The sequence below is a fragment of the Panthera leo genome, chromosome Y (assembly GCF_018350215.1).
Source record: "Panthera leo isolate Ple1 chromosome Y, P.leo_Ple1_pat1.1, whole genome shotgun sequence".
NCBI classification, from domain to species: Eukaryota; Metazoa; Chordata; class Mammalia; order Carnivora; family Felidae; genus Panthera; species Panthera leo.
Genome location: NC_056697.1, coordinates 7,185,714 through 7,212,309, shown reverse-complemented (window position 1 = coordinate 7,212,309; position 26,596 = coordinate 7,185,714). Strand labels below are relative to the sequence as shown.

Sequence of the window (26,596 nt, the reverse complement as noted above, 5' to 3'; positions counted from 1 at the left end):
TTTTTTCTGACAGTTTTTACTGGTTTTCTGTTTTTCTGGTTGTTTTTACTTACCACTTACATTGTTACAAATGGGAAGAAGTACTTTCTTATGGCTGAATAGTATTGCGTTGTGTGTGTGTGTGTGTGTGTGTGTGTGTGTGTGTGTGTGTGTGTGTGTGTAACATCTTACTTATCTATTCATCTGTTGATGGTACCTTAGGTTGTTTCTATATATCTTGGCTCTTGTGAATAATGTGCACTGAACACAGGAGTATGTATATGTCCTTTCAATACCCTATTTTCATTTTCTTTGGATAAATACACACTGGTGGAATTGCTTGATCATATGGTAGATCTCTTTCTAATTTTTGTAAACAACCTCTCTATTTTCCATAATTGTTGAACCAATTTATATTTCCATCAGCAGTGTACTAGGTTTCCTTTTTTTACATCCTTGTGAACATTCGTTATCTCTTGACGTTTTCATGATAGCCATTCAAAGAGGTGTAAAGGTGGTATGTTGTTGTGTTACTGAATTGTACCTCCTTGATGATTAGATGTTGAGCATCTGTTTATGTCTTGGCCATTTAAATTTCTTCTTTGGAAAAATGTTTACTTCCTGTGCCCATTTTTAATTAGATTCTTTTTTGTTGTTAACTCCTTACAAGATACGTGGTTTGCAGAAATTACCTCCCATTCTTTTCATGTTTTTAATTATTCTGTTCAGAAGATTTTACATTTAATGTCCTACTTATTGATTTTTACTTGTGTTGTGTGTGCTTTTCATGTCAACCTAAGAAATCTTTGTCAAAACCACTGTCAAGGAGCTGCTTTTCCAAATTTTATTCCAGGAGTTTTAGGGTATTATGTATTGGGTATAATGTTTAAGTCTTCAATTGATTTCATATTAATTTGGGGGAGTACTGTAAGAAAGAGGTCCAGTTTCATAGTTCTGCATATATTTATCCATTTTTTTCAACTCCATTTTTTGAAGACACAGTCCTTTTGTCATCAGATGTTCAGATGATCATGGCTCCCTGATTGAGAAATAGTTGATTGTAAATGTGGGGGATTAATTTTCTGCTCTCTATTCTGTTCTCTTGGCCTATAGTTCCATTTTTATGCCAATACCATACTGGTTTTATATGCTGTAGTTTGTAGCAGGAAGTGTTACACCTCCTGCTTTGTTCTTTTGTGTGATTTCACATAAGTTTTAAGAATGTAAGTTTCATGTTTTCATTTTGGGCTTCATTAAAAAGAAGGTGAAAATACCTGTTTTCTTCTTTTAAATGTTTATTTCTTTTAGAGAGAAAGAGAGTGAGCAGTGGAGGAGGAGAATGGGGGTGGGGGGTGGGGTGGGCAGAGGATTCCAAGCAGGCTCTGCCCTGTCACCACAGAGTTTGATAGGGTCCTAAACTCATGAACCATAAGATCATGACCTTAGCCGAAGTCAGATGTTGAGGTGACTGAGCCACCTAGGTGCCTCAAAATTGAAAATACTTGAAGTAGTTTGGCTTTTCTGAATTGCATGTTACTGAATGACCTCATTGTTTTCTTTTAAGTGTATTATGTAATGTATGGTAGAATTTTCAGAACATAAAAACATAATGTACCAGATTTCTAATAAGTAGGAAACAGCTGTAAAAACTTTTACAATGAAAAAATTTTTTTTAACAGAATGCTGCCTTTTTATACGGCCTTGGTTTGGTTTACTTCTACTACAATGCATTTCACTGGTAAGTTGATTTAAACCATGTTTCCACTTACGTGTGTGTGAATGTGTGTATGAAAAATATTTCCACATAGCTATGATAACTTGTGGATCCCCTTAAATTGAAGATAAGAACATGAAATCAGAAGAGATAAATTAGTACAGGTGGAAAATACTGCTTTAATTTGTTTATGGCATTGTTTAGTTCTGCGAGATGAATGTAAATTTTGATTATTTATCTTAAAGTGATGTCTATATGTTTTCCAAAAAACCCTTACCTTTTAAAATGCTCTGCAGTAAATTTTGCAATAAATTTTGTAATAAACGCATATAAAACTACACAACTTTAGAAGTAGGAACATAACCAAAATGACTTACTAAAGACATAGTGTGTTCCTTTGTCCTTATTTATGGTATACGTGGTATCTGTATGTTTTTTTGGTAAGAGGAAATTGACTTTGGAAACACGTAAGATTCTAAATAGTGACCCTTGTGGAGTTTAGAGAATACAGTACAGTTGATACTTGAACAAACAAGTTTGAACTGCACAGGTGGTCTTTACATGATATATTTTGTTTCTTCTAGGTGTATTTTCTCTACCTTATGATTTTCTTAACATTTTGTTTTCTGTACTTTATTATAAGAATGTATTTTATAATACATATACAAAATACGTGTTAATTGAATTTTTATGGTTTCGATAAGGATTCCAGGCAACAGTATGCTATTAATAATTAAGGTTTTGGGGGGTAAAAAGTTACAGCTGGATTTTCTTGTTGCTCTGGGGGTTGCCCCTAACCCTACACTATTCAGTCAGTGGTCAGTGGACTTTTTTTTTTTTGGGGGGGGGGGGTCTCATGTATTACTCATTTTTGAGGAAGTAATAATTTACATAGTTCAAATACTAAAAAATATTCAAAATTTATCCAGCGTAATTGGATTTTCTCTACTAGTAATCAAGAATTTTTAAAAAGAGCAAATAATTAAGAAGATATAGAATTAGACAAAGATAAAGTGATAGATGAAGGTGGAAGTAGATTAGGTACTGCATTCCTATTGAGGTAAGATAGTTTACAGAAAAGACTGTACTGTAGGAATTCCATCTGGAAGAAATAAATACCAGCCCTATATATATTACATTATACTAATAGATTACAGGTAGAATCTAAACAAAAATGTGATAGGCAAGTGAAGTTTCTAAATGTAGATCTTTCTGGAGCAGTATAGAATGAGGATTAACAATCTTACCCTCTTGGCCTTTTAAAACCTTTCCTATTGTCCCTGTCTGAGATGCTTCAGAAAAATTTAAAAAGCGGTTATTGTCACTGAAAATGTTATTAAACCTTTACTGTTGAATGATCTGTGAAGGTGAATATGGAAACAATTGCGTTTCCATATCTTTTTCTAATCTAAAAATGTTCATAAGATTTTCAGAAAGTTGTAATTTCTGTCAGAATTGTGTAATAGGAATGTTTCCTGAAGTGCCAAGGAAAATACATATAAATACTAAAAGTTTAGATTCTTTTGTCTTTATTTCAGGGCAATTAAAGCATTTCAAGAGGTGCTTTATGTTGATCCCAGCTTTTGTCGAGCCAAGGAAATTCATTTGCGACTTGGGCTTATGTTCAAAGTGAACACAGACTATGAATCTAGTTTAAAGGTAGGTAGCTTGGGTTTTTCCTAGACAGACACTATTCTGTGTGTGTGTTGCTAAGTTTTAAGTGTTCAGAAATGTTGGAATTTATATGACCACTATAAAAAAAGAACTAATTTAGGATATAAATTAAAAGGTTTAAAAAAAAAGGTTGAATTTCAGGGTACAAAGTAGACTTGATGCTAAGATTTGCAAGATGAATTTTTGGTTCTTTAAATTTTATTTTATTGGTTTGTTTTTATTTTGTCTTTAAAAAGTGTTTGAAGTGTGTGATTCAGAAACAGTGAAGGCTTTTATTATATTTGAGCGTGTAAAGCACTGGCCATAAAGATGAAGAGCAGTTATTGATGAAGTGCCAGTAATCTAATCACTGGCTAGTCTTGAATTCATATGTGACTGATGAGAAGTCTGCTCACTTATAGTAGCATGACACATGGCATAGGCAAAATTTTGTAATACATTCTTCTCTGTTAAAACTTATGGACTGCTTGTTGGTGAGTGTAAATATTACTGTGAAAAAATAATACATTGTTAAATATTTTAATTCTAATGGAAATATGATTTATCAAAACCTTTCATTTTTCAGTTTCTGTGTTCTGTCATTTTATGTCTTCTGAGGTTATTAATGGGACTGGAGTTTCTTTGTATGACAAAAGTATTGCTCTGTGAAAGAATTCAAGTTTCTGGGGAAAAGCACTAGGTTTTGTCAATTTATGACCATTTTGAATGTTTGCTTTTTTCCTGACATAGATCTATTGTGGAATATCTTGCCTACAAAAGAATGTGTGTGTGACTTTATAGTAGGACTTGCTCTGAACTCATTAGCATGGAAATGGTAAATAAATGTTATTTAAAAACTATGTGTGATAGGGGGTTCTCTAAACCACCCTTAATTGTCAGTGATTTGCCGAAGGTCACTGAACTTAGAAAGCAGTTTTATTTATGGTCATAGTTTATTACAGTGAAAGAGCACAGATTAAAATTGTCAAAGGAAAAAGCACAGGAGGTAGAGTCCAGGAGAGACAAGAGCCCTGTTTATACTCTCTCATTGCAGTCATATGAATAGCACTTAATTCATTTCAATGATGTGTGATCACACACACATAGTATTGTCAACCAGGGATGTTCACCCAAGCCTTTCCAGGGTTTTTTCCCCTGTCCATGGAATGTGTATAATATTGGGGGTTGATATTGGTGAGACGGAGAGCATACCTAGCCAACCTTAGTTACCTAGTCATCAGTAGCCCCTTTGATATCAGACTGATACACTGTAGCCTCAGGCCCCCAGCACAAATAATGTAAGCATAAACTATATAGATGACTCAAAGTTCTGGGTATAGAAAGGCACACTTGTAAGGCAGAATATTCCAACGATGTAGAGATCATCCTCAGGAGTTGGTCAAGGGCCAGACATTTCTTTAAATGTGCAGGGTTTGGACAACTGAGACCTGCTGAGTTAATCTCTTCCTGTGCTGTGTATTCATGCACTGCCTTAAACAAAGTATTGAATGTAATTGTCCCTGAATTTTATGGGTTTATAAAAGAATGATACTTACTGCACAAGTATTCAGTCAAGCACATTAAAACCATTGCAGATAGAGTAAAGAATTTAGATTACATAGAGGCCACAGAAAGAAGTGTAGCTAAGGAGTAAGTCCAAGGTTAAATGCAGCTTGTGTAGAGAATGGAATCAGATTTATCAGTTTACTGTTTAGCATATCATTTATCAAACTGTATACTGTGGGACTTTAGTGGAACTGAAATGTAAAGTAAGTATAGCTATGACACCTTGCAGATTTTAACCCTTCCTGACATCCACAATATATATTAACCCATCAGAGATGCTAATAAGTCTTAAATCAGGAAGTAAATTAAATCTGGTATAATTTTCTTGGAACATATGTTATCCTACTGCAGGTTTTTTGTTGAGTTTTGTTTTTAGTTTTTTTTTTGTTTTTGTTTGATGGGTATTCTGTGGAAACACTGAAGGGCAAAAGAAAAACAGCAAAACATTTTTTCTCTTAAATATGGAATGTGTATATACAATTAGTGGAGAAAAGATTAACTGAATAATTATACAGTGGTTAGTATTAGTAAAGTCTGTGGATGCTAAGCTGCAGGTACTGATTTGGAAGTGTTTACAATATCCTTTATTTAGGCAGAACAGAATTAAATATTCACTAGCTAAGTGAAAGTGATTTACTTAACTGATACATAAGAAAAACAGTCTTCTATATATTTGTACTCCTTAGGCTTAGGTAGAAAGTTCCAAACCTTCAGATGATTTTGATTTTAATAAAAATATCTTACATACATACATGTAGCTTTTTCTGTGCACTGCTTTCTTTTACTTCTGACAGCTTTGTGAGGCTAATCTCGTTTGTATGGAAAGGATAGGGTCTCCTGGGTAGCTTAGTTGGTTAGACATCAGACTTCTGCTCAGGTCATGATGTCCACCTTTCTTGAGTTCAAGCCCTGCATTGGGCTCTGTACTGGCAGCTCAGAGCCTGGAGCCTGCTTGGGATTTTGTTTCTCCTTCTCTCTCTGCCCTTTCCTCTTCTCTCTCTTTCTCAAAAAAATAAACAATAAAAAAAATAAATAAATAAAATAGGATATTGGGATGTTTTGACACTTATCTTTCTGTTAGTTTTTAGGTCATTTGATTTTTATTTGATCCCAGCATTTGCTTTTTAAGTTCTCTGTTAATAGAAATATGCCTGTCTGTTTGAAAGAGAGAGAGAGAGAAAGAGAGAGAGAGAGAGAGCGCGAGCGCAACCAGGGGTGGGGAAGAGAGAGCAGGGAGGCAGAATCCCAAGCAGGCTCCATGCTGTCAGTGCAGAGTCCGACATGAGGCTTGAACTCATGAACTACAAGATCATGACTTGAGCTAAAACCAAGGGTCAGATGCTTAACCACTGAGTCACCCAGGTGCTGCAGGATGAGAAATTATCATATATTGTGATATAATTACTTAGCATTTAAAATGAATGAAACTAGGGGCCATCTGGGTGGCTCAGTCAGTTGAGCATCTGATTTCAGCTCAGGTCATGATCTCAAAATTTGTGGGTTTGAGCCCCATGCCAGGCTCTGTATTGACAGCTCAGAGCCTGGACCCTGCTTCAGATTCTGTGTCTCCCTCTCTCTCTGCCCCTCCCCTGCTTGTGCTCTGTCTCTGTCTCTCAAAAATAAAAATGTTTAAAAAAATTACATGAATGAAACTATGACTCATTCCTAGGTTGGACTGTAGTAATTAGTCTTGCCAGGTATAAAAACCTCTGTACTATACCATGGTATTTCCTGGTGCAGTGTATTAGTGTAGACACTTAAATCTTAACTCAGGTTGGTTCAGATAACAGTAAAAATGCAATAGCTCTTGTCCTAGGAATTCCAGGCTTCAAGATTAATTGATTTAGTTGTTTTAGATATGTCATGAAGATTCATATTTTTTCTTATCTGTTGCTTTTTCCATCTTTCGTATAGCATAGTTACCATATGTGAAAGAAGTACCTTCTTTCTCATTCTGTTTATATTCATTAGTTTGTGACTTACTGTAATCCAGACCCACAGTAGGTGCTTGGCAAAGGTATCATCATCATTCTCATCTTCCTATGATGTGGCAGAATAGAATGTAGCTTCTTCTTAGTATCTTGAAGACTTAGAAATATTGAAATAACTTTTTACTTATTTACTTTTAAATGTTTGTTTATTTTTGAGAGAGAGAGAGATAGAGCATGAGCAAGGGAGGGGCATAGAGAGAATAGAGGGGGGTGAGGGGTGGAGAGAGAATCGTAAGCAGACTCTGTACTGTCAGTGCAGAGCCAATGCAGGGCTTTATCTCAGCAAACATGAGACCATGACCTCAGCCAAAATCAAAAGTCAGACGCTCAACCAAGTAAGGCACCCAGTTGCCCCTTGAAATAACTTTTTAAAAATCTGCAAGGGACTTGCCCTTGTTTCTCACTTGTCAGATGTAGGTTGGGTGATTTTCTGTCGGAAGGGATGGAATTACTGGTAGATCCATTATTGAGGAAGATCTGATTGTCCAAGAGGTAATGTAGAATGGGTGTTGCTCTTAGAGAACAAAGCCAAGTTTAAGTCACATACATTTCAGGTCTTTCTGAACCTACCTTGTTTTTTCCCCTTAACTCCATGAGAGACATGGTATATTTTGCATGTTCTAGTTACTAAGTTGTTTAAAAAGTTACTTCATGTTTATTTATTTTTGAGGCGGGGGAGGGTGAGAGAGAGAGGGAGACACAGAATCCAAAGCAGGCTCCGGGCTCTAACTGTCAGCACAGAGCCCAACATGGGGCTTGAACCTATAAACCTTGAGATCATGACCAGAGCCAAAGTCAGATGCTCAACCAACTGAGCCAGCCAGGTGCTCCTTTTTCCTAAGTTATAAAAGATTCCTATACTTTTTTTCTGCACATCCATACATTATCAGCCCTTCTTTTTTCATTTCTCTTCCTGAAAATAGCCAGATGTGTCTCTGAAGCGGAGTGATTCACTTTTAGTGTAGTGTAAAGAGCCATTGAGGGAGTAAGTTTCATTTTAAAACTTGACACTGCCTCAAAATATCTTCATCTTGCTAAGGTGATTTAAGGTGTTAAGATTTATTTATTTTGACAGAGGGAGTGCAAGTGTGGGGAGGGGCAGAAAAGGGAGAGAGAGAATCCTAAGCAGTCTCCATGCTGTCAGCACAGAGCCTGAAGCAGGGCTCATGGTCAAACCCACCAACCATAAGATACCTTCTAATTGGGAGATACTATGTGTAGCCATTCTGAATTCCAGTTCCATTTTCCATTCATAGAATTTCATCTATCCTCAAAAAAGTGATATTTACACTATTTTCAGTTATATGGTCTTATTATTAAATTAAATGACAAACAGAATTTTAATGTGCTCAGTGAGTGTTAGAAATGGCAGTTCTCTGCTAGGAATTTACCCAAGGGATACAGGAGTACTGATGCATAGGGGCACTTGTAGCCCAATGTTTATAGCAGCACTCTCAACAATAGCCAAATTATGGAAAGAGCCTAAATGTCCATCAACTGATGAATGGACAAATTGTGGTTTATATACACAATGGAGTACTATGTGGCAATGAGAAAGAATGAAATATGGCCCTTTGTAGCAACATGGATGGAACTGGAGAGTTTTATGCAAAGTGCAATAAGCCATACAGAGAAAGACAGATACCATATGTGTTCACTCTTATGTGGATCCTGAGAAACTTAACAGGAACCCATGGGGGAGGGGAAGGGGGGGGAAAAAAAAAGAGGTTAGAGTGGGAGAGAGCCAAAGCATAAGAGACTGTTAAAAACTGAGAACAAACTGAGGGTTGATGGGGGGTGGGAGGGAGAGGAGGGTGGGTGATGGGTATTGAGGAGGGCACCTTTTGGGATGAGCACTGGGTGTTGTATGGAAACCAATTTGACAATAAACTTCATATATTGAAGAAAAAAAAAACGTACTCCATTTGTGGGCTAAACCTGTATATGAACTATTCTACTCCAGAATAATAACATCACTTCAGATTTTGTTGTTTTCACTTTTCCTTTCTTATATAGTTTCCTGGGTACATTTTGTTGTTTCCTTACTTGGGTGATAGTAAGATTTTACTTCATTACTTCTTAATTTAAGTGATACTGATGTACTCTATAACAATATGTTTAAAGCATAATCATTGCTTCAATAAAAGACATTTTGACAAATACATTTTTATAATACTAGTAACTTCTATTTACTATTAAACTGTTAAAATGGATTCTTTGAAATGAGTACAGTATAAGAATATTGGTACAGGATTCATGTTTTTCAGAAACCATCTTAATTTCATGGAATTATATAGGGTTCTCCCCTGATACTTTGCTTATGTGTATAATGCTAATTTCCTTAAATATATACTAATAGCAGAGCTGTTGGATTTTTATAGGATTGTATGTTTGTGTGTATTTGTGTATGTACTTTGGGATCTTTTCCTGGCATACTTATAAACGTATTGTCTCCTTATAATTTGCTAGTTGAAAATAAGAAATACTGACTTAAGAGGCAAATATAAAAGGAGTAATAAACATGAGCATTAACACATCATTTAGCATTACTAGTTGCAGCCAAGACAGAAGAGTGTATTCATGGGTTTTATTTTACTGTTTTATCTAGTATACCAGTACTTTCACAGTATATCTTTTAGTAATTCATTTTGCATTGTTCACTGGGCATATCATATGCCAGGAGTTTTAGAGCATTATTCTGGGATAATTTAAGATAGGGGTTGGTAAATTACTTTTTATTCTACAATGGTTTTACAGCTGCACTTGTTAGTTTACAAATTATTTGTGGGTGCTTTTGGGTTACAGTGTCAGAGGTATGTCAGAGACTGCATATCCTACAAAATAGAAAATATTTACTCTCTGGGCCTTTACTGTGTTATTGTTGAGAAAAGCCAAGTTCTGTTTCTTTGAATGACTGTTTATCTTATCTTCATTGACAAGATACTTTGGCCCACTATGGACAACATACTACATACATATATCAATTACAGATTACATAAGAGGTGGAAAGAACATTGAATATAAGAAAACTTATTCTCTCTTTTTTTTTTTTTTACTTACACTGATTAGATGGCTTCCAGTGTACTAGTTTTTTTCATGCTTCAGTTAGTGGTCTGTCTCTCCTTCCTTGTATTACAACATAAAATAGACATAAATTCCTAGAAAAAAAATAAAATGAAAAATTTAAATTTACAGAGTATAAGCCCAACTTTTGAAAACGTGTTTCAATGTTGTATTTACTTTTAAGAGACAGAGAGACAGTGTGAGAAGGGAAGGGGCAGAGAGAGAGACACAGAATCCGAAGCAGGCTTCAGGGACCAAGCTGTCAACACAGAGCCGCTTGTGGGGCCCAAACTCACGAACCCCGAGATAATGACAGGGCTGAAGTCAGATACTTAACGGACTGAGGCACCCAGGTTCTCCAAGCCCAATTTTTTGCAAAAGATTTTATTATTATTATTTTTTAAAGTTTGTTTATTTATGTATTTTGAGAGGGACAGAGACTGTACAAGTGGGAGAAAGGCACAGGGAGAGAGAGAATCTGGAGTAGGCTGGCACCAGCCCACAGACCCTGATAGGAGGATTAAAGCCACGAAGCTGCAAGATCATTACCTGAACCCAAACCAAGAGTCAGATGCTCAGCTGACTAAGCCATTCAGGTGCCCCAGTATAAGCCCAACTTCTTAAATTCAGTGGCAGAGTTACATTTTAATACATATAATGGAAAAAATTGAACATTGAAAATTAAAAATAAAACTTGTAGGTTCATACTGAGGCAACTAATATATACCCCTCTTTTTACCCACATAACTTTTGTTTAGCAGTTATAATTCACAGTACTACTTACAGTATATAATGTTTAGTCAAACATTTTATAGTAGAAACTAGTCTTGACAAAGTGGTGGATTGAAATGAAGATATTGTAAAGCATTCAACTTTTATAAAGCAAATGATGTTGGTTTTTTTCCAGATGCTTTCTTAGTAGCAGTTTCCAATTATTATTGTAAATAATAAACAAACTATTATTGCTTACTCTGTAAAGCTATAATTAAATTATCTTTTTTTTTTTTTTTAACGTTTATTTATTATTGAGAGACAGAGAGAGACAGAGGGTGAGCATGGGAGGGGCAGACACTGAATCCGAAACAGGCTTCAGGCTGTGAGCTGTTAGTACAGAGCCCAACGCAAGGCTTGAACCCACCAACCTGCAGATCACAACCTGAGCTGAAGTCAGATGCTTAACTGACTGAGCCACCCAGGTGCTCCAGTTTTTTTTTAATGTTTATTTACTTTTCAGAGAGATAGGTAGAATGTGAGTGGGAAGAGCAGAGAGAGAGGGAGACAGAATCTGAAGCAGGCTCCAGGCTCTGAGCTGTCAGCACATAGCCCAATGGGGGCTCAAACTCTCCATCCACCCTGTAATTAAATTATCTTTCAGTGAAGAAATGATCATAAATTCCTTATGAATATTTTTTGATGGTAATAGAATTTAAAATTGATGAGGTTTGTTGAAAATATTTTACAGATATAAAATACGCTCGTCAGTTTCATTATTAAATTTTGAAAGCTGTCATAACAATAAAAAAATTTTTTTTAATGTTTTTTTTCTGAGAGAGAGAGAAGAACAAAGCATAAGTGGGGTGGAGCAGAGAGAGGGAGACACAGAATCAAAAACAGCTCCAGGCTCTGAGCTGTCAGAATGGAGCCTGATGTGGGACTTGAACTCCCAAACTACCAGATCACAACTTTAGTTGAATAAAGTCAGATACTTAACTGACTCAGTCCCCCAGGCGCCCCAAGTTCTACTTTTTAAGGCAACTTTAAATACAAATTACAGCATGGTTTACTACTTTTGCTGTGCTATATGCTGTATGTCAGGACTTAGTTACTTTACCTACTGGAAGTTAGTACCTTTTGACCAACTTCACTCATTTTACTTACCCCCCACCCCCTTCACCTCTGGCAATCACCAATTTGTTCTCTGTAGCTAGGAGATGTTTGTGTTTGACTTATTTTTGTTAATTTTTAAAATTAAGTTGTATTTTAATTCCAATATAGTTAACATACAGTGTTTTGTTAGTTTCAGGTATACAGTATAGTGATACAACAATTCTACACATTACCCAGTGTTTATCACAACAAGTAAAATCCTTAATCCTCTCACCTCTTCACCCATCTGCTATCCCCCTAACTGTGTTTGTTCTCTAGAGTTAGGAGTTTGTTTCTTGGTTTGTCTGTCTCTTTTCTATCAGTCCCCCCTTCCCTCGTTTTTTTGTTTGTTTTTTCCTTAAATTCCACATACGAGCAAAATCATTTGGTATTTGTGTCCTCTGACTTCATTTCACGTGGCGTAGTACACTTTGGCTCCATGCATTAAAAAAAAATCTTTTTTTAATGTTTATTTTTGAGACACACGCACGCGCGCGCGCACGCTTCATGAGTTGGGGAAGGGCAGAGAACGAGGGAGACACAGAATCCAAAGCAGGCTCCAGGCTCCAAGTTGTCAGCACAGAGCCCAGTGCGGGACCAGAAACCATGAACCTTGAATTCATGACCCAAGTCAAAGTCAAAGGCTCAACCGACTAAGCCACCAGGCACCCCAAGATTCCCTTCTTTTTTATGGCTGGTGTATTCCATTGAGATCTCTTTATCTCTGTCCGTCCGTCTGTCCGTCCGTCCACACACCCCCACCCACCCACCCACCCACCCACCCACCTATCTATCTATCTATCTATCTATCTATCTATCTATCTATCTATCTAATCTAATCTAATGTCTTATCTATCTGTCTGTCTACCACTTCTTTATCCATTCCTCAGTCGATGGATATTTGGGCTGCTTCCATAATTTGGCTGTTATAAATAATGCTGCTATAAACATAGGGGCACATACTCCTTTGAATTAGTGTTCTGAATTCTTTTTTTTAATGTTTATTTATTTCTGAGAGTGAGAGCAAACATGAGCAGGGGAGAGGGTGAGAAAGTGAGACAGAAACTCGCAGGCAGCTATGTGAGACAGTGGCAAGCTTGAATTCATAAACTCATAAACCATGAGATCATGACTTGAGCTGGAATCAAGAGTTGGATGTTTAAATGACTGAGCCACTCAGGTGCCCTAGTGTTTTGTATTCTTTGGGTGAATACCCAGTATACTGATTGATTGCTGGATCATAGAGTAGATGTACTTTTAACTTTCTTAGGATCCTCCATACTGTTTTCTGTGGTAATGGAACCAGTTTGTATTCCTACCAACAGTGCATGAGGATTACTCTTCACCACATCCTCACCAATACTTATTGTTTCCTGTTATTGATTTTAGCCATTCCAACAGGGGTGAGGTGGTATCTCATTGTAATTTTGATTTGTATTTTACCTGTAATGAGTGATGTTGAGCATGATGTGTCTGTTTGCTAATCTGGGTGTTGTCTTTGGAGAAATGTCGGTTCATGTCTTTTGTCCATTTTTTCATTGGATCATTTTTGGGAGTGTTGAGTTGTATACAAGTTCTTTCTAGAATTTGGAGCATAACCATTTGTCTGATATGTCATTTGCAAATATCTTTTCCCATTCAGTAGGTTGCCTTTTAGTTTGGTGGATCGTTTCTTTTGCTGTGCAAAAGCCTTCTGATTTTGATGTAGTCCCAATAGTTTAATTTTGCTTTTATTTCTCTTGCTGGAGACATACCAAGAAAAATGTTGCTATGGTCAGTGTCTAAGAGGTTATTGCCACTTCCTGTGGTCTCTTCTAGGATTTTTATGGTTTGATATCTCACATATAAGTCTTTAATTCATTTTGAGTTTATAGTGTGTGGGATAAGAAAGTGGTGAAAGTTCCCAGCACCCACTTATTAAAGAGAAAGACTTTTTCCAGTTGGTTTTTAATTTTTAAATTCTCACCGTAAAAAATATTTGTTTGTTTATTTACTTCTTTGCACACAAGCAGAGGAGAGGCAGAGAGAGAGGGAGAGATAGAATCCCAGGCAGGCTCTGCACCACGACCGTGCAGAGCGTGATGCAGGGGTGGAACCCATGAAACACGGGATCATAATCCAAGCCGAAACCAGAGTCGGCTGCCCAACCGACTGAACCACCCAGGCACCTCTTGAAATTTTCATATTCTACATATGCGTGAGATCATACAGTATTTCCTTTCTATGTTGTATTTCACAAAATACTACCAAGAGTGTAGGAGGGTTCTGTTTTCTCCACATCTTTCTCAATACTTGTTATTTCTTGTTATTTTTGATACTAGCCATTGTGACTGGTGTCAGGTGGTATCTCATTATAGTTTTGTTTTGCAATGGTGAGTGAAGTTGCACATCTTTTCATTCACCTGAATAAAGGTATAGGTCTTCCTTAAAAAGCTGTCACTTCAGATCCTCTGCCCATTTTTAAAAAATTAATTTTAGTTTTATTTTTTAAAATTTGCATCCTAATTAGTTAGCATACAGTGCAACAATGATTTCAGGGGTAGATTCCTTAATGCCCCTTACCCATTTAGCCTATACCCGCTCCCACAACCCCTCCAGTAACCCTCTGTTCTGCATATTTAAGACTCTCTTATGTTTTTGTCCCCCTCCCTGTTTTTATATTATTTTTGCTTCCCTTCCCTTCTGTTCATCTGTTCTGTGTCTTAAAGACCTCATATGAGTGAAGTCATATGATATTTGTTTTTTCTGGCTAATTTCGCTTAGCGGAATACCCTCTGGTTCCATCCACGTAGTTGCAAATGGCAAGATGTTATTCTTTTTGATTGCCAAGGAATACTCCATTGTCTATATATACACCACATCTTCTTTATCCATTCATCCATCGATGGACATTTGGGCTCTTTCCATACTTTGGCTATTGTGGGTAGTGCTACTATAAACATTGGGGTGCATGTGCCCCTTCGAAACAGCATACCTGTATCCCTTGGATAAATACCTAGTGGTGCAATTCCTGGGTCATAAGATAGTTCTATTTTTAGTTTTTTGAGGAACCTCCGTTCTGTTTTCCAGAGTGGTTGCTCTAGTTTGCATTCCCACCAACAATGCAAAAGAGATCCTCTTTCTCTGCATCATTGCCATAATCTGTTGTTGCATGAGTTGTTCATATTAGCCATTCTGACAGGTGTGAGGTCATATCCATTGTGGTTTTGATTTGTATTTCCCTGATGATGAGAGATGTTGAGCATTTTTTCATGTGTCGGTTGGCCATCTGGATGTCTTCTTTGGTGAAGTGTCTATTCATGTCTTTTGCCCATTTCTTCACTGGATTATTTGCTTTTTGGGTGTTGAGTTTGAGAAGTTCTTTATAGATTTTGGATACTAACCCTGTATCTGATATGTCATTTGCACATAATCGTCTCCCATTCTGTCACCTTTTAGTTTTGCTGATTGTTTCCTTCGCTGGACAGAAGCTTTTTATTTTGATGAGGTCCCAATAGTTCATTTTTGCTTTTGTTTACCTTGGCTCTGAAGACGTAATTGAGTAAGAAGTTGTTGTGGGCAGGATCAAAGAGGTTTTGGCCTGCTTTCTCCTCTAGGATTTTTATGGCTTCCTGTGTTATGTTTCGGTCTTTCATCAATTTTGAGTTTATTTTTGTGTATGGTGTAAGAAAGTGGTCCAGGTTCATTCTTCTGCATGTCGCTGTTCAGTTTTCCCAGCACCACTTGCTGAAGAGACTGTCTTTATTCCATTGGATGTTCTTTCCTGCTTTGTCAAAGATTAGTTGACCATATATTTGTGAAAGATTAGTTGGCCATTTCTGAGTTCTTTATTCTGTTCCATTGATCTGAGTGTCTGTTTTTGTGCTACCTCTCCCCATTTTTAATCAGACTATTTATGGGGGTTTTTCCTCTCCACTCCTCCCCCTCCCCCTCCCCTCCTTCCTCCCCCTCCCTCCTCCCCCCCCCTCCCCCCTCCCTCTCCCTCTCCCTTTCCCTTTTGAGTTTAATGAGTTCGTTTGTATTTTGGAAGTTAACCTCTTGTCAGATAGTGATCTGTAGACATTTTCTTTTTAGTATATTGCCATTTAATTTTGCTGATGGTTTCCTGCGCTGTGCAGAAGCTTTTTAGTTTGATATAGTCCTACTTGTTGTGGCTTTGTTGCCTTTGCTTATTGTGTAAAGGTTTGCAAGGTTTATGTTGTTTGAAAGTGTTTATTATTTTATGTTTTCTTGGGTTTGGCACACTAAAGCAGTAATTTTTCTGCTGCTTTCAAGATTTTTCCTTCTGCAAAACCAGTTTCATCATAGGATATGGAATACTCACAGATTAAATGTAGCATGACTTAGGTTATACACATCTCTTTAATTTGGGGGTTTTACTGTGATAATAGTACTGAAGTACTGTCATCTTGAAAATTATTTCTTTTAAGATGAGTTGTTTGATGAGTCATTTAGGAAAGATCTATTTTATCACATTACATTGTAATTCATGATAAGACTTCTGAATGATGTGTGAGTGTAAGACTTCTGAATGATGTGTGAGTGTTATGCTGGTCTTTCTCTGTAGAAGAAACAATTTATTAAATAAGCCTTGCTCTGGTATCACATTAAGGACACACAGTCAGCTTTGCATAATTGGAAAATAAAAGCAACTTAAACTGTACAGCTGTTGGATATTTCTTGAGTAAACTACCCCCCTCCCTTTGCCCCCATTTTGGTTATTATTATTTACTTTTTATTTTCTGATTATAGTAAATGTACATGTAAGAAAGAGTACAGTGTGTTCATATATGCCATCAGAGTTTCCTTCAGGGTGACATCTTGCTTGACTATAGTATGCGGTATATCACAACCAAAATAGGATATTGATAAAATATCTCGAGTATCTGCATAGTTTTATGCATTATTGATTCTCAGAGTTTGTTCATTGAACAAAGTTTTTGTTACTTAAGGGCCATATTCATGTTAATAATTTATCCCATTTTAAGCCTTTAAATGTATGAAATGCAGTACCTTATAGGCTAGCCTAATTTTTTTCAAGTATTGTCTTGAATTATTTAAGTATTCCTTTTTAATGTGATAAATTATACATAATATTGATTATTTTAGAAATTTAAGTGTGTAGCATTTATATTTATGATGTTATATATATAACTCTTATCTGTGTGTTATCCAAGGTTTTCAGCATACCGTAGAAAATTCTGCACCCATTAAACTATATCTGCTCATTACTTTTTCCCCCAGATGCTGGTTTCTCCTCCTCCTCCTCTTTTTTGTAATTTAAATTTTATTAACTTTTATTTATTATTATTTTGTGAATTTAAATCCAAGTTAGTTAACATAGAGTGTGATAATGATTTCAGGAAATGAATTCAGTGATTCATCACTTACATTTAACACCTAGTGCTTATCTAACCAACAAGTGTCCTCCTTAATGTCCCTTGCTCATTTAGTCCATCTGCCCACCCAGCACCCCTCCAGTAACCCTCAATTTGTTGTCTGTATTTAAGGGCCTTTTATGGTTTATCTCCCTCTCTGTTTTACATTATTTTTGCTTCCCTTCCCTTGTGTTCATCTGTTTTGTGTCTTAAATTCCACGTATGAGTGAAATCATGTGATACTTCTCTTTCTCTGACTGACTTATTTCGCTTACCAAAATACCCTCCAGTTCCATTCACGTTGTTGCAAATGGCAAGATTTCAGTTTTTTTTTTTTAATTGCTGAGTAATATTCCTTTGTGTATATATACACACACCACATGTTCTTCATCTGTTAATCAGTTGGTAGACATTTGGGATATTTCCATACTTTGGCTATTGTTGGTAGCACTGCTATAAACACTGGGGTGCATGTGCCCCTTTGGAACAGTACAGCTGTATCCTTTGGATAAATACCTAATAGTGCAATTTCTGGGCCATAGGGCAGTTCTATTTATTATTTTTTGAGGAACCTCCATACAGTTTTCCAGAGGGACTGCACCATTTTGCATTCCCACCAACTGCAAAAAGGATTCCTGTTTCTCTGCATCTTTGCCAACATGTATTGTTGCCTGAGTTGTTCATTGTAACCATTCTGACGGGTTTGAGGTAATACCTCATTGTGGTTTTGATTTCTGTTTCCTTGGTAATGAGTGACGTTAAGCATCTTTTCATGTGTCTGTTAGCCATCTTGATGTCTTCTTTGGAAAAGTGCTTGTTCATATCTTTTGCCCATTTCTGCATTGTATTATATTTTGTGTGTGTTGAGTTTGGGAAGTTCTTTATAGATAGATTTTGGGTATTAACCCTTTATCTGATATGTTATTTGCAAGTGTCTTCTCCCATTCTCTTGTTGCCTTTCAATTTGGTTGGTTGTTCCTTTGCTGTGCAGAAGCTTTTTATTTTGATGAGGTTCCAGTAGTTCATTTTTGCTTTTGTTTCCCTTGCCTCTGGAGACATGTGGAGTAAGAAGTTACCATGGCTGAGGTCAGAGTAGTTGCTTCCTGTTTATTCCTGTAGGATTTTGATGGTTTCCTGCCCCCTGCCTCCCACCCCCCAAATTGGGTCCTCGAACCATTTTGAATTTATTTTTGTGAATGTGGTCTACTTTCATTCTTCCACATGATCCTGTCCATTTCTCTTAGCATCTTTTGCTTAAGAGACTGTCTTTTTGGGGCACCTGGGTGGCTCAGTTGGTTAAGTGTCCGACTTCGACTCAGGTCATGATTGCATAGTTCGTGAGTTTGAGCTCTGCATAGGAGTCTGTGCTGACAGGCCTGGAGCCTGCTAAGGATTCTCTCTCTTTCTCTTTCTCTCTCTCTGCCCCTCTCCTGCTTGTACCTTGTTTCTCTCTCCCTTCCTCCCTCCCTTCTTCCCTCTCTCTCCCCTCTCATAAATAAACATTTAAAAAAGGTTTTGTGTTTTTTTTTAAAGGAAAGATTTAAAGAACCCTTTTTCTCCCTGGTACTCTTTATGTTTTGTCAAAGATTAGTTGGCCATATATTTGTGGGTCCTTTTTGGGTTCTCTGTTCTATTCCGTTGATCTGTGTGTCTGTTTTTGTGCCAGTGTCATACTGTCTTGATCATTATAGCTTTAGTAATACAGGTGAAGGTGTGGGATTGTGATGCCTCCAGCTTTGATTTTCTTTTTCAACATTGCTTTGGCTTTTTGTGGTGTTTTGTAGTTCCATACAAATTTTAGGATTGTCTTAGCTCTGAAGAATGCTGGTGTTATTTTGATAAGGATAACTGATTTTGCACATCTGTAATGACTAATGTCAAGCATCTTTTCTTGTGTTTATTGACCATTTGTTTATCTTTATAGTAATGTCTACTCAAATTTTTGGCTTATTTTTAAATTGGGTCCTTTGTTTTCTTGTGAGTAGTTTTTGGGTTTTTTAAAATAAAATACGGATATTAATCACTTATCAGATCTATGATTTGCAGATAGTGTCTCCCTTTCTGTGGGTTTTCTTTTCACTGTCTTTTCAAGCATAGAAGTTCTTTAATTTTCAAGAAGGCCAATTTATTTTTTTCTATTGTTGTCTATGCTTTTGATGTGATAGCTGAGAAATTACCATATCCACTGTTTTTCTATATATCTTCTAACATTTTTATAGTTGTTAAATTAACATCTCTAATGTATTTCATGTTAATTTTTGTGTATGGTAGAAGATAGGGTTCAACTTCTTTTTTCTTTATGTAGATAGCCCATTTACCAAGCGCTATTTGTGGAAAGGTTTGTCTACATACCGTTTAGAAGCCTAATAGGCCTATAATACCATAGTGTTTCTATCATTGATGCTATGTATTATTTGGTTACACTATCAGATAGCAAATATTGTTTTTATACATAAATGGGGCTGGTTGAAGAATTCCAATGATTCCACATTGATTCTACATAGAAGTGTAGTTCTTAAAACTTGCTAAATATTTTTTCACACAGAAGATAATAGTTTGAACTGCATGTACAGCTTGGCATTTGAAACTTGAAGTAATCAGTATGTCTCATAATTTTAGATACATGCATTTTAAGTATGAATGGCATTTTTATAGTTGATTTTTAAAAATAACTTGTCCTTAGGTTATTTAATGGCTGATTATTTTAATTGATTATTTAGCTGTTTATTTTAATGTTGAAAAATTAATGAACGTTGTGAAAAATGAATGTACGTTTGTGGTAATAGTTGCTAGGATGGTCAAAATGGGGTCTGTTTTTCTTTTAACTTCAAAAAATTCAAGTGTTTTACTATTTTCTATTAAGTAGTTTGTATATGTGATGTTTATAGCAATAAGTATTAAGTGTCTTATATTACTTAGTGTTTTAGTAATAATTAATTTTGTCATGTTTAATGTTACCTGTGTATTTAGTATTTGCATATAGATGAATGATTTGTATATGATATCTAATACTATTATATACCATATATCATTTATACATTATTGTGTTATAGAGTGTTAGCTAATATTAGTAAACTAATGTTTTAATAAGATTATTTTATAGATCTAATAACAGTATATATTAGATCTGTACCTAGCCCAACTTACAAATGTGTCTACAATAGAGTTACAATTGTATTTACATTATGTGTTACCCTTACTTGATATAATGAGAAATAGAGCTGTATGTCATGTTACATTTTTAATGTATAATGAATGATTATACATATTTACACACAATTTACATGTTGTTTAAAAGGTTAGTAATATAATTCACAGATTAATTTCAACATGGGTTCAATGTATGTTGTGTTACTCTTATAATTTGTTGAAATACAGATATAAAGGCAGAAATAAAGGCAGATGTATTTTGTTTTTCAAGATAATTCTCAGAATTTTCTGGTTTCTAAATTTTGTTTCATTTTTATGTTTTTTTAATTAGTTTTTTTCTTTTTAAGAGAGAGGGTAGGTGGGGCAGAAAGAGAATCTCAAGCTGGCTTCACACTCAGAGCAGAGCTCGACGTACAGGGCATGGTTTTATTACCATGAGAGTGTGACATGAGCTGAAATCAAGAGTTGAATACTTAACTGACTGAGCCACGCAGGTGCCCTCAAGTTTTGTTTTGAAGTAATATTTTAAAATCTTTTATGTTGTTAATAGTTTTCAGATTTTTATATAATGAATTGAAAAACATGTTTTATATGTAGGAACACCTGGGTGGCTCAGAAGGTTAAACGTCTGAATTCTGCTCAGGTCATGATCTCACAGCTCTTGAGTTTGAGCTCCACAGAGGGCTTGCTGCTGTAACTGCATAGAGCCCACTTCAGATTCCTTAGTCTCCCTGTCTGCCCCTTTCCCTGCTGTCTCTTTCAAAAATGAATAAAACATTAAAAAAAAAAAAAACCCACATTTTTATTTAAGCATGTCTGTAACAGTTTTTTTTACTTGAATACTGAAATAGTTTTTTTTTTCATCTAATAAAGACTGACACAGAATATGTAGACCAAGTTCTTTTTTTGCCGACACATTTTTCATTTTTAAATATCTGTTGGGAATAAATAACTTGGTAACACTTTCCTTTTCATAACAGGTTTTGAATGACAGTAATTTTTTCTTTTTGGTTGGCTGTTATGTTTTAGGTTTGTAACATCTTCTAATTACTATATGTTAAAAAACCTTAAAATGCCCAAACTATAAAAATTTATATTATGCAATTCTAAGTATAGTCCATTAATATTTTTTGCCTTCCTCTCACAGCATTTTCAGTTAGCTTTGATTGACTGTAATCCCTGTACTTTGTCCAGTGTTGAAAGTAAGTATTTGTAAGTACAGTAGTTCTTTTGTCTTTTTTAGGAATCTGATATTCATAGGAACTTTCAAATTATGACCCTAAATACTTTTTCAAATCTATATTTTTGTTTTTGTGGGTTACTGAGAATAAAATGGAGGAGCACAAGCCTGTGTCAAAGACATTGAGACAGGTGATTTAGGTAGGTGGTTCTTGTTGAACAAATAGTGTTATATGGTGATTGCTGGTGTTGTGCTAGGGATCATTAGTAGTGGTCTTGCATTATTTAAATGGAAAAATGATTTCTCTTCCTTTTAATATTTTTGTGGGTTTGAATACTCCACAGGCCATGACTATTTGACACTGTTACTTGTGCCTGTAAAATTGGGAATGTCTTAAGTTTTCAAAGGAAAGTTAAAAAAGAAAACAAATATTCTATTTTAAATCAGAAATGTATAGTTTCTTTGAATGGGTATATACTACATATTGGTTTTAGAAATAGTGAATGGATGTGTACAATTAGTATTTCAAAAAGAATTAGGGGATACAGAAGTTTCATATATGATTGTTCTTTGAGATATAGTTCTTCTGGTATTCCAAAAATTTGAGTTTAAATTTCAAGACCATTTGACACTTGTCCAAATTTTAGTCTGTATAATTGAGAAATGCCAGGAGCATTTGCAATTTTTGTTTATGTTCCTCCTTCAAAGTACATTTAAGAATGAAATATGTTGTAGAGGATAATGTTATACCTTGTGCAATTGTGAGGATCTGAGACTAAAATCTGGGAAAAGTTTAGATGGTATTAGGTAGGGTACAAGTTAGCTTGAACTTTTCTTCCCTTACCTTTTATTAGATAGAATGAAGATTGGGAAATTGAGAAACAGATTTTCTATGTCTTTACCTTATTTTTTACTCTTAATCCTGGTTCCCTCCAATCATGCAGTGAGATGTGATTAGTGGTAACTGGACATGGCATTGTAAGGAGAGCTACCTTAGGAAAGGTCATCAAAGAGGAAAAAAAAATCTCTGAACATATAAAATAAAGATTTTAGCTTATAAAATATCTTCCCCTGTGAAATGCCTTAGCCTATAAGGTAAATCTATAAAACAAAAGATCTCTTTACAGAATAATATAACTTATAAAATAAATATTGTTTGTTATTGTCATTAGATTTTTTTCTTTATTTTGTTCTGTTGTTATCTTGGCAATAGTATTTTTATCTTCTCTAGGAAGATGTTTTTATTCTACCTGGATGGTGATTAAGATGTAATATGTAACCTCACATGTAGAGCAGTAACTTTGTACCAAAATGTTGTTTGATTTTAATTATCTCTCATGGAATGTTCTCCAGTACTAGATAGCTGGGGACTTATTAACTGAGAATTTTCCATACCTTCAAAACTAACTGAAACATAATCTTTAAAGCCAACTTTAAGAATTTTTAATTTTTTAATGCTTCCTAGAAAGAATTTTACCTTTTTCCTATTCCATGAGAGAAAAGGAAGGGAAGCAGAAGGAAAGGAGAGAAAAAGAGATGTCTTAGTACTTTTTTTCCTAAGGCAAATGTCATCTGTGAGACTTTTCTTAAAATTCACATACATAAATATTTTGTATATAACTTTGAAAGACTATCCTGCTTAGAATCTAAACAACAACAAAAAAAGACATTTTCCATCAGAAAAATAAAAACCATGAATACAAAAATCTAAATTTTGTATGTAATTTTTATAGTTTTGTTTTATTGATTCATGACCCTCACTAAGTTATTTAATGCTCTGGTGAGTGGGAATTAGGCAACTGGAAGAACTCTAATAAAGGGAAGCAAAAATGGTGTTCTACCTTTTTTGATTTTTCAGCTATTTTTATTTTCTAACTTTGCTTTTTAGATGATTCGACTTTTTTTTCTTCTTTAAATAAAAACTACCTAATTCTGAAAAACTGAAAACTCATTTCCCCTATTTTTAATATTTTCCTCCTATTTTGCTAATATTGCCCTGACCAATACTTAAAAGGAAAAATTGTTAATGAGATTTTCTGTTAAAGAGTAACTTGTATATTTTGGAAAACATGTCTTAATTAAATGACTGTTTTTAAGGTAAAAATTTGAGAATATTGCATGGATGATATATACATTTAAAATCTTAAATTTACATACTATTGATTTGAGCTTCATGTAGTATTTATTGTTGAATTTTCATGTTCATAATGTAAAAGTTTTTCTGGAGTTTTAATAATGACTAATATTTTCTTGACATTCTTACGATTTTTAGCAGATTAATTTGCGTGTTGTTAAAGTAAACACAAAAGATAATCTAAATCAGATTTCTAATCTTTAGTTTTAGCGTTTCCTTGTATTTGATAATTTTCTATATTTTTGTTTATTACCTGAAGTCAACTGTATTATAATTAATTCTTTTCCATGATCCTTTGTAGTTCAATTTCATATTGCCCACTTGTATGAAACCCAGGTAAGTGCTTTAACGTACTATATTTAAAAAAGGAACCAGATCTAATAACAATCTTCTTCATGCTTTAAGTGAAGTGAATTCTATAAACCATGCTTTAAATGAAATGTTAGTCGAGTTCTGAGTATATACTCCTGCATATATTTTATATATATGTATTTATACTCATTACCTGTGTTTGCAATTTTGCTCAGTGAAAAAATAATACAAGAGAAATGAAGGTATTTGAGGTTTGTATTCAATATGTGTATAGTGTTTGTTACTACCTTCAACTCACTATAATTTAATAAATTTCCCCAAACACTCTGCTTGCTGTATACTAGAAACTGTCCTTTAATATGATTTGCGTCTAAACTTCAATCATTTGCATGCTGTGAAATGACTATACTTAAGAATGCCATTCTGATATTAATATCTAATTTACTTTTCAAAATACTTGTGGATAATTGTAACTATTTTCTTAGAATAGTTTCCTCTGTTTTTCTATAATATTGAAATACCTTTTAAAGGTCTTATTATTTGTAATACACCCTATAGTCACACTGATGTTATTACCATTACTTCAAGGTGGGTATTTTAATCTGTTTCAGTCTAATTTTAGAATATTTTGTGTGTGTCAGATTTTGTTTGGTGGTTGGAGAACATACAAATTTACAGTCTGTGGTAGAATATCAGGACGTTGAGAGGAGCCTGAAAAAATACAGACTATATCCAGAATATGAGCAGTGGAATAATAGTGATTGCATTTCAGTTGTGAGATACAGTGCACATATAATAGCTTTTCAGGAAGGAGAAAATAAAACACTTCATAGAGTAAAATTGTGTAAAAGTCTTTCCTTTTGTTTTTAGGCCAAGTATAAAATAATGGAATGAAGACAGGGATTATGCAGAATTATTCTCAAAACAGGAAAGCTGCTGGCATCTTTGATTATTCATATTATAAAATGGATGTAGTAAGATACTTTAAGATATTTTTACCCAGCTTGTGGAGTAACAATCATGGTATAAGGGATTTTAAGAAAATTAGCATCAGGTCTCTGTATCTCGTACTCTACCTCTTCCTGACCCCACCACACACACATACCGCAAGTTTCAATATTTACTGAACCAGAGTTGAATCACCTTCAGAGGTAGAATATACTGCTAATCTCAAATTTCTTTTGTTTGGTAAGATGTATGTTGAGAATAGGCAGCCATCATATATGAGTGTCATAGATGAAAATGTTTACTTCTCAACTGAACCTTTGGTGTAAATGGTTTTTCTTCATTGGCTTAGGTTTTCTTTTTAATGTTTATTTTTGAGAAAGATGGAGAGAGAATGAGTAGGGGAGGGGCAGAGAGAGAGAGAGAGACAGGGAGACATAGAATCTGAAGCAGGCTCCAGGCTCTGAGCTGTCAGCATGGAGTGTGACATGGGGCTCGAACTCAGGAATGACAAGATCATGACCTAGGGTGAAGCTGGACTCTCAACCAACTGAGCCACCCCGTGCATTGGCTTTTGAAAACACATTTTTTAATCCTTTGATATATGGAAAGTCTCTTATAATCATTCGTGCATATTAGGATATTAAAGTTATATTTATTTCATTGCAGTTTTCAAAGATGAAACACATGAATTTTAATCCTGAGTAATCAGTAAAGTTACAGAATTTTACCATTTGAATCTTTTAAAATTAGACTATATCTTTTACTAAATTGTGTACTATGATTAGTTAAGGCTTCTCTGAGCAGGACCTATTTGAAATATGCTTGAATAAACATAGGGAGAATAAACATAAGAGAATGGTGTGTGTGTGTGTGTGTGTGTGTGTGTGTGTGTGTGTGTGTGTGTGTGTGTGTACATGTATATGTATTTTAATTTAATTTTTAATTTACATCCAAATCAGCATATAGTGCAATGTTTTCAGGAGTCAATTCCAGTGATTCATCCCCTATGTATAACACTCAGTGCTCATCCTGTCAAGGGTCTTCCTTAATGCCCCTTATAGCCCCTCCAGCAACCCTGTTTGTCCTCTCTATTTAAGAGTCTCTTATGTTTTGTCCCTCTTCCTGTTTTTATATTATTTTTGCTTCCCTTTCCTTATGTTCATCTGTTTTGTGTCTTCAGTTTCACATGAGTGAAGTCGTATACCTGACTTTCTCTGACTGATTACTTTTGTTTAGCATAATATCCTCTAGTTCCATCCATGTTGTTTCAAATGGCAAGCTTTTATTCTTTTTGATTGCTGAGTAATACTCCATTGTGTGTGTGTGTGTGTGTGTGTGTGTGTGTGTGTGTGTGTGTGTGTGTAATATATATGCACACACATATATGTATGTATATATATACAATATATATATTTGTATGTATATATATACAATATATACACACACACAATACACACATCTTCACATCTTCTTTATTCATCTGATGACTTTTGAGCTCTTTCACAATAGAGTATATTTAAGTTTGTGTGGGTGAGTGTGTGTAGCCATATTCCAGTTAGATGTCAGCAACTGGAAGCACTGATAAACTATAAGTTTGAAACATGAAAATCAAAAGAAAGGCAGAATGGAGACAGTGCTGACCTCCAATGCCCATTTTGTTAA

General features: G+C 35.1%; 1 protein-coding gene across 20 annotated transcripts in view; it reads left to right on the top strand.

The window, feature by feature from the left end:
- Positions 1–26,596, top strand: part of LOC122212672 (lysine-specific demethylase 6A-like) — a 194,449-nt gene that overhangs the window by 88,405 nt on the left and 79,448 nt on the right. For all 20 annotated transcript variants that reach the window (XR_006199256.1, XM_042926620.1, XM_042926624.1 and 17 more), the window contains 4 exons: positions 1,659–1,717; positions 3,232–3,352; positions 21,508–21,562; positions 23,976–24,010. Coding sequence is in view for 19 of the 20 variants with exons in the window: in XM_042926620.1 (XP_042782554.1) it covers positions 1,659–1,717; positions 3,232–3,352; positions 21,508–21,562; positions 23,976–24,010 (270 nt within the window). In the remaining variant the exon portion in view is untranslated. The remainder of the gene's footprint in view (positions 1–1,658; positions 1,718–3,231; positions 3,353–21,507; positions 21,563–23,975; positions 24,011–26,596) is intronic.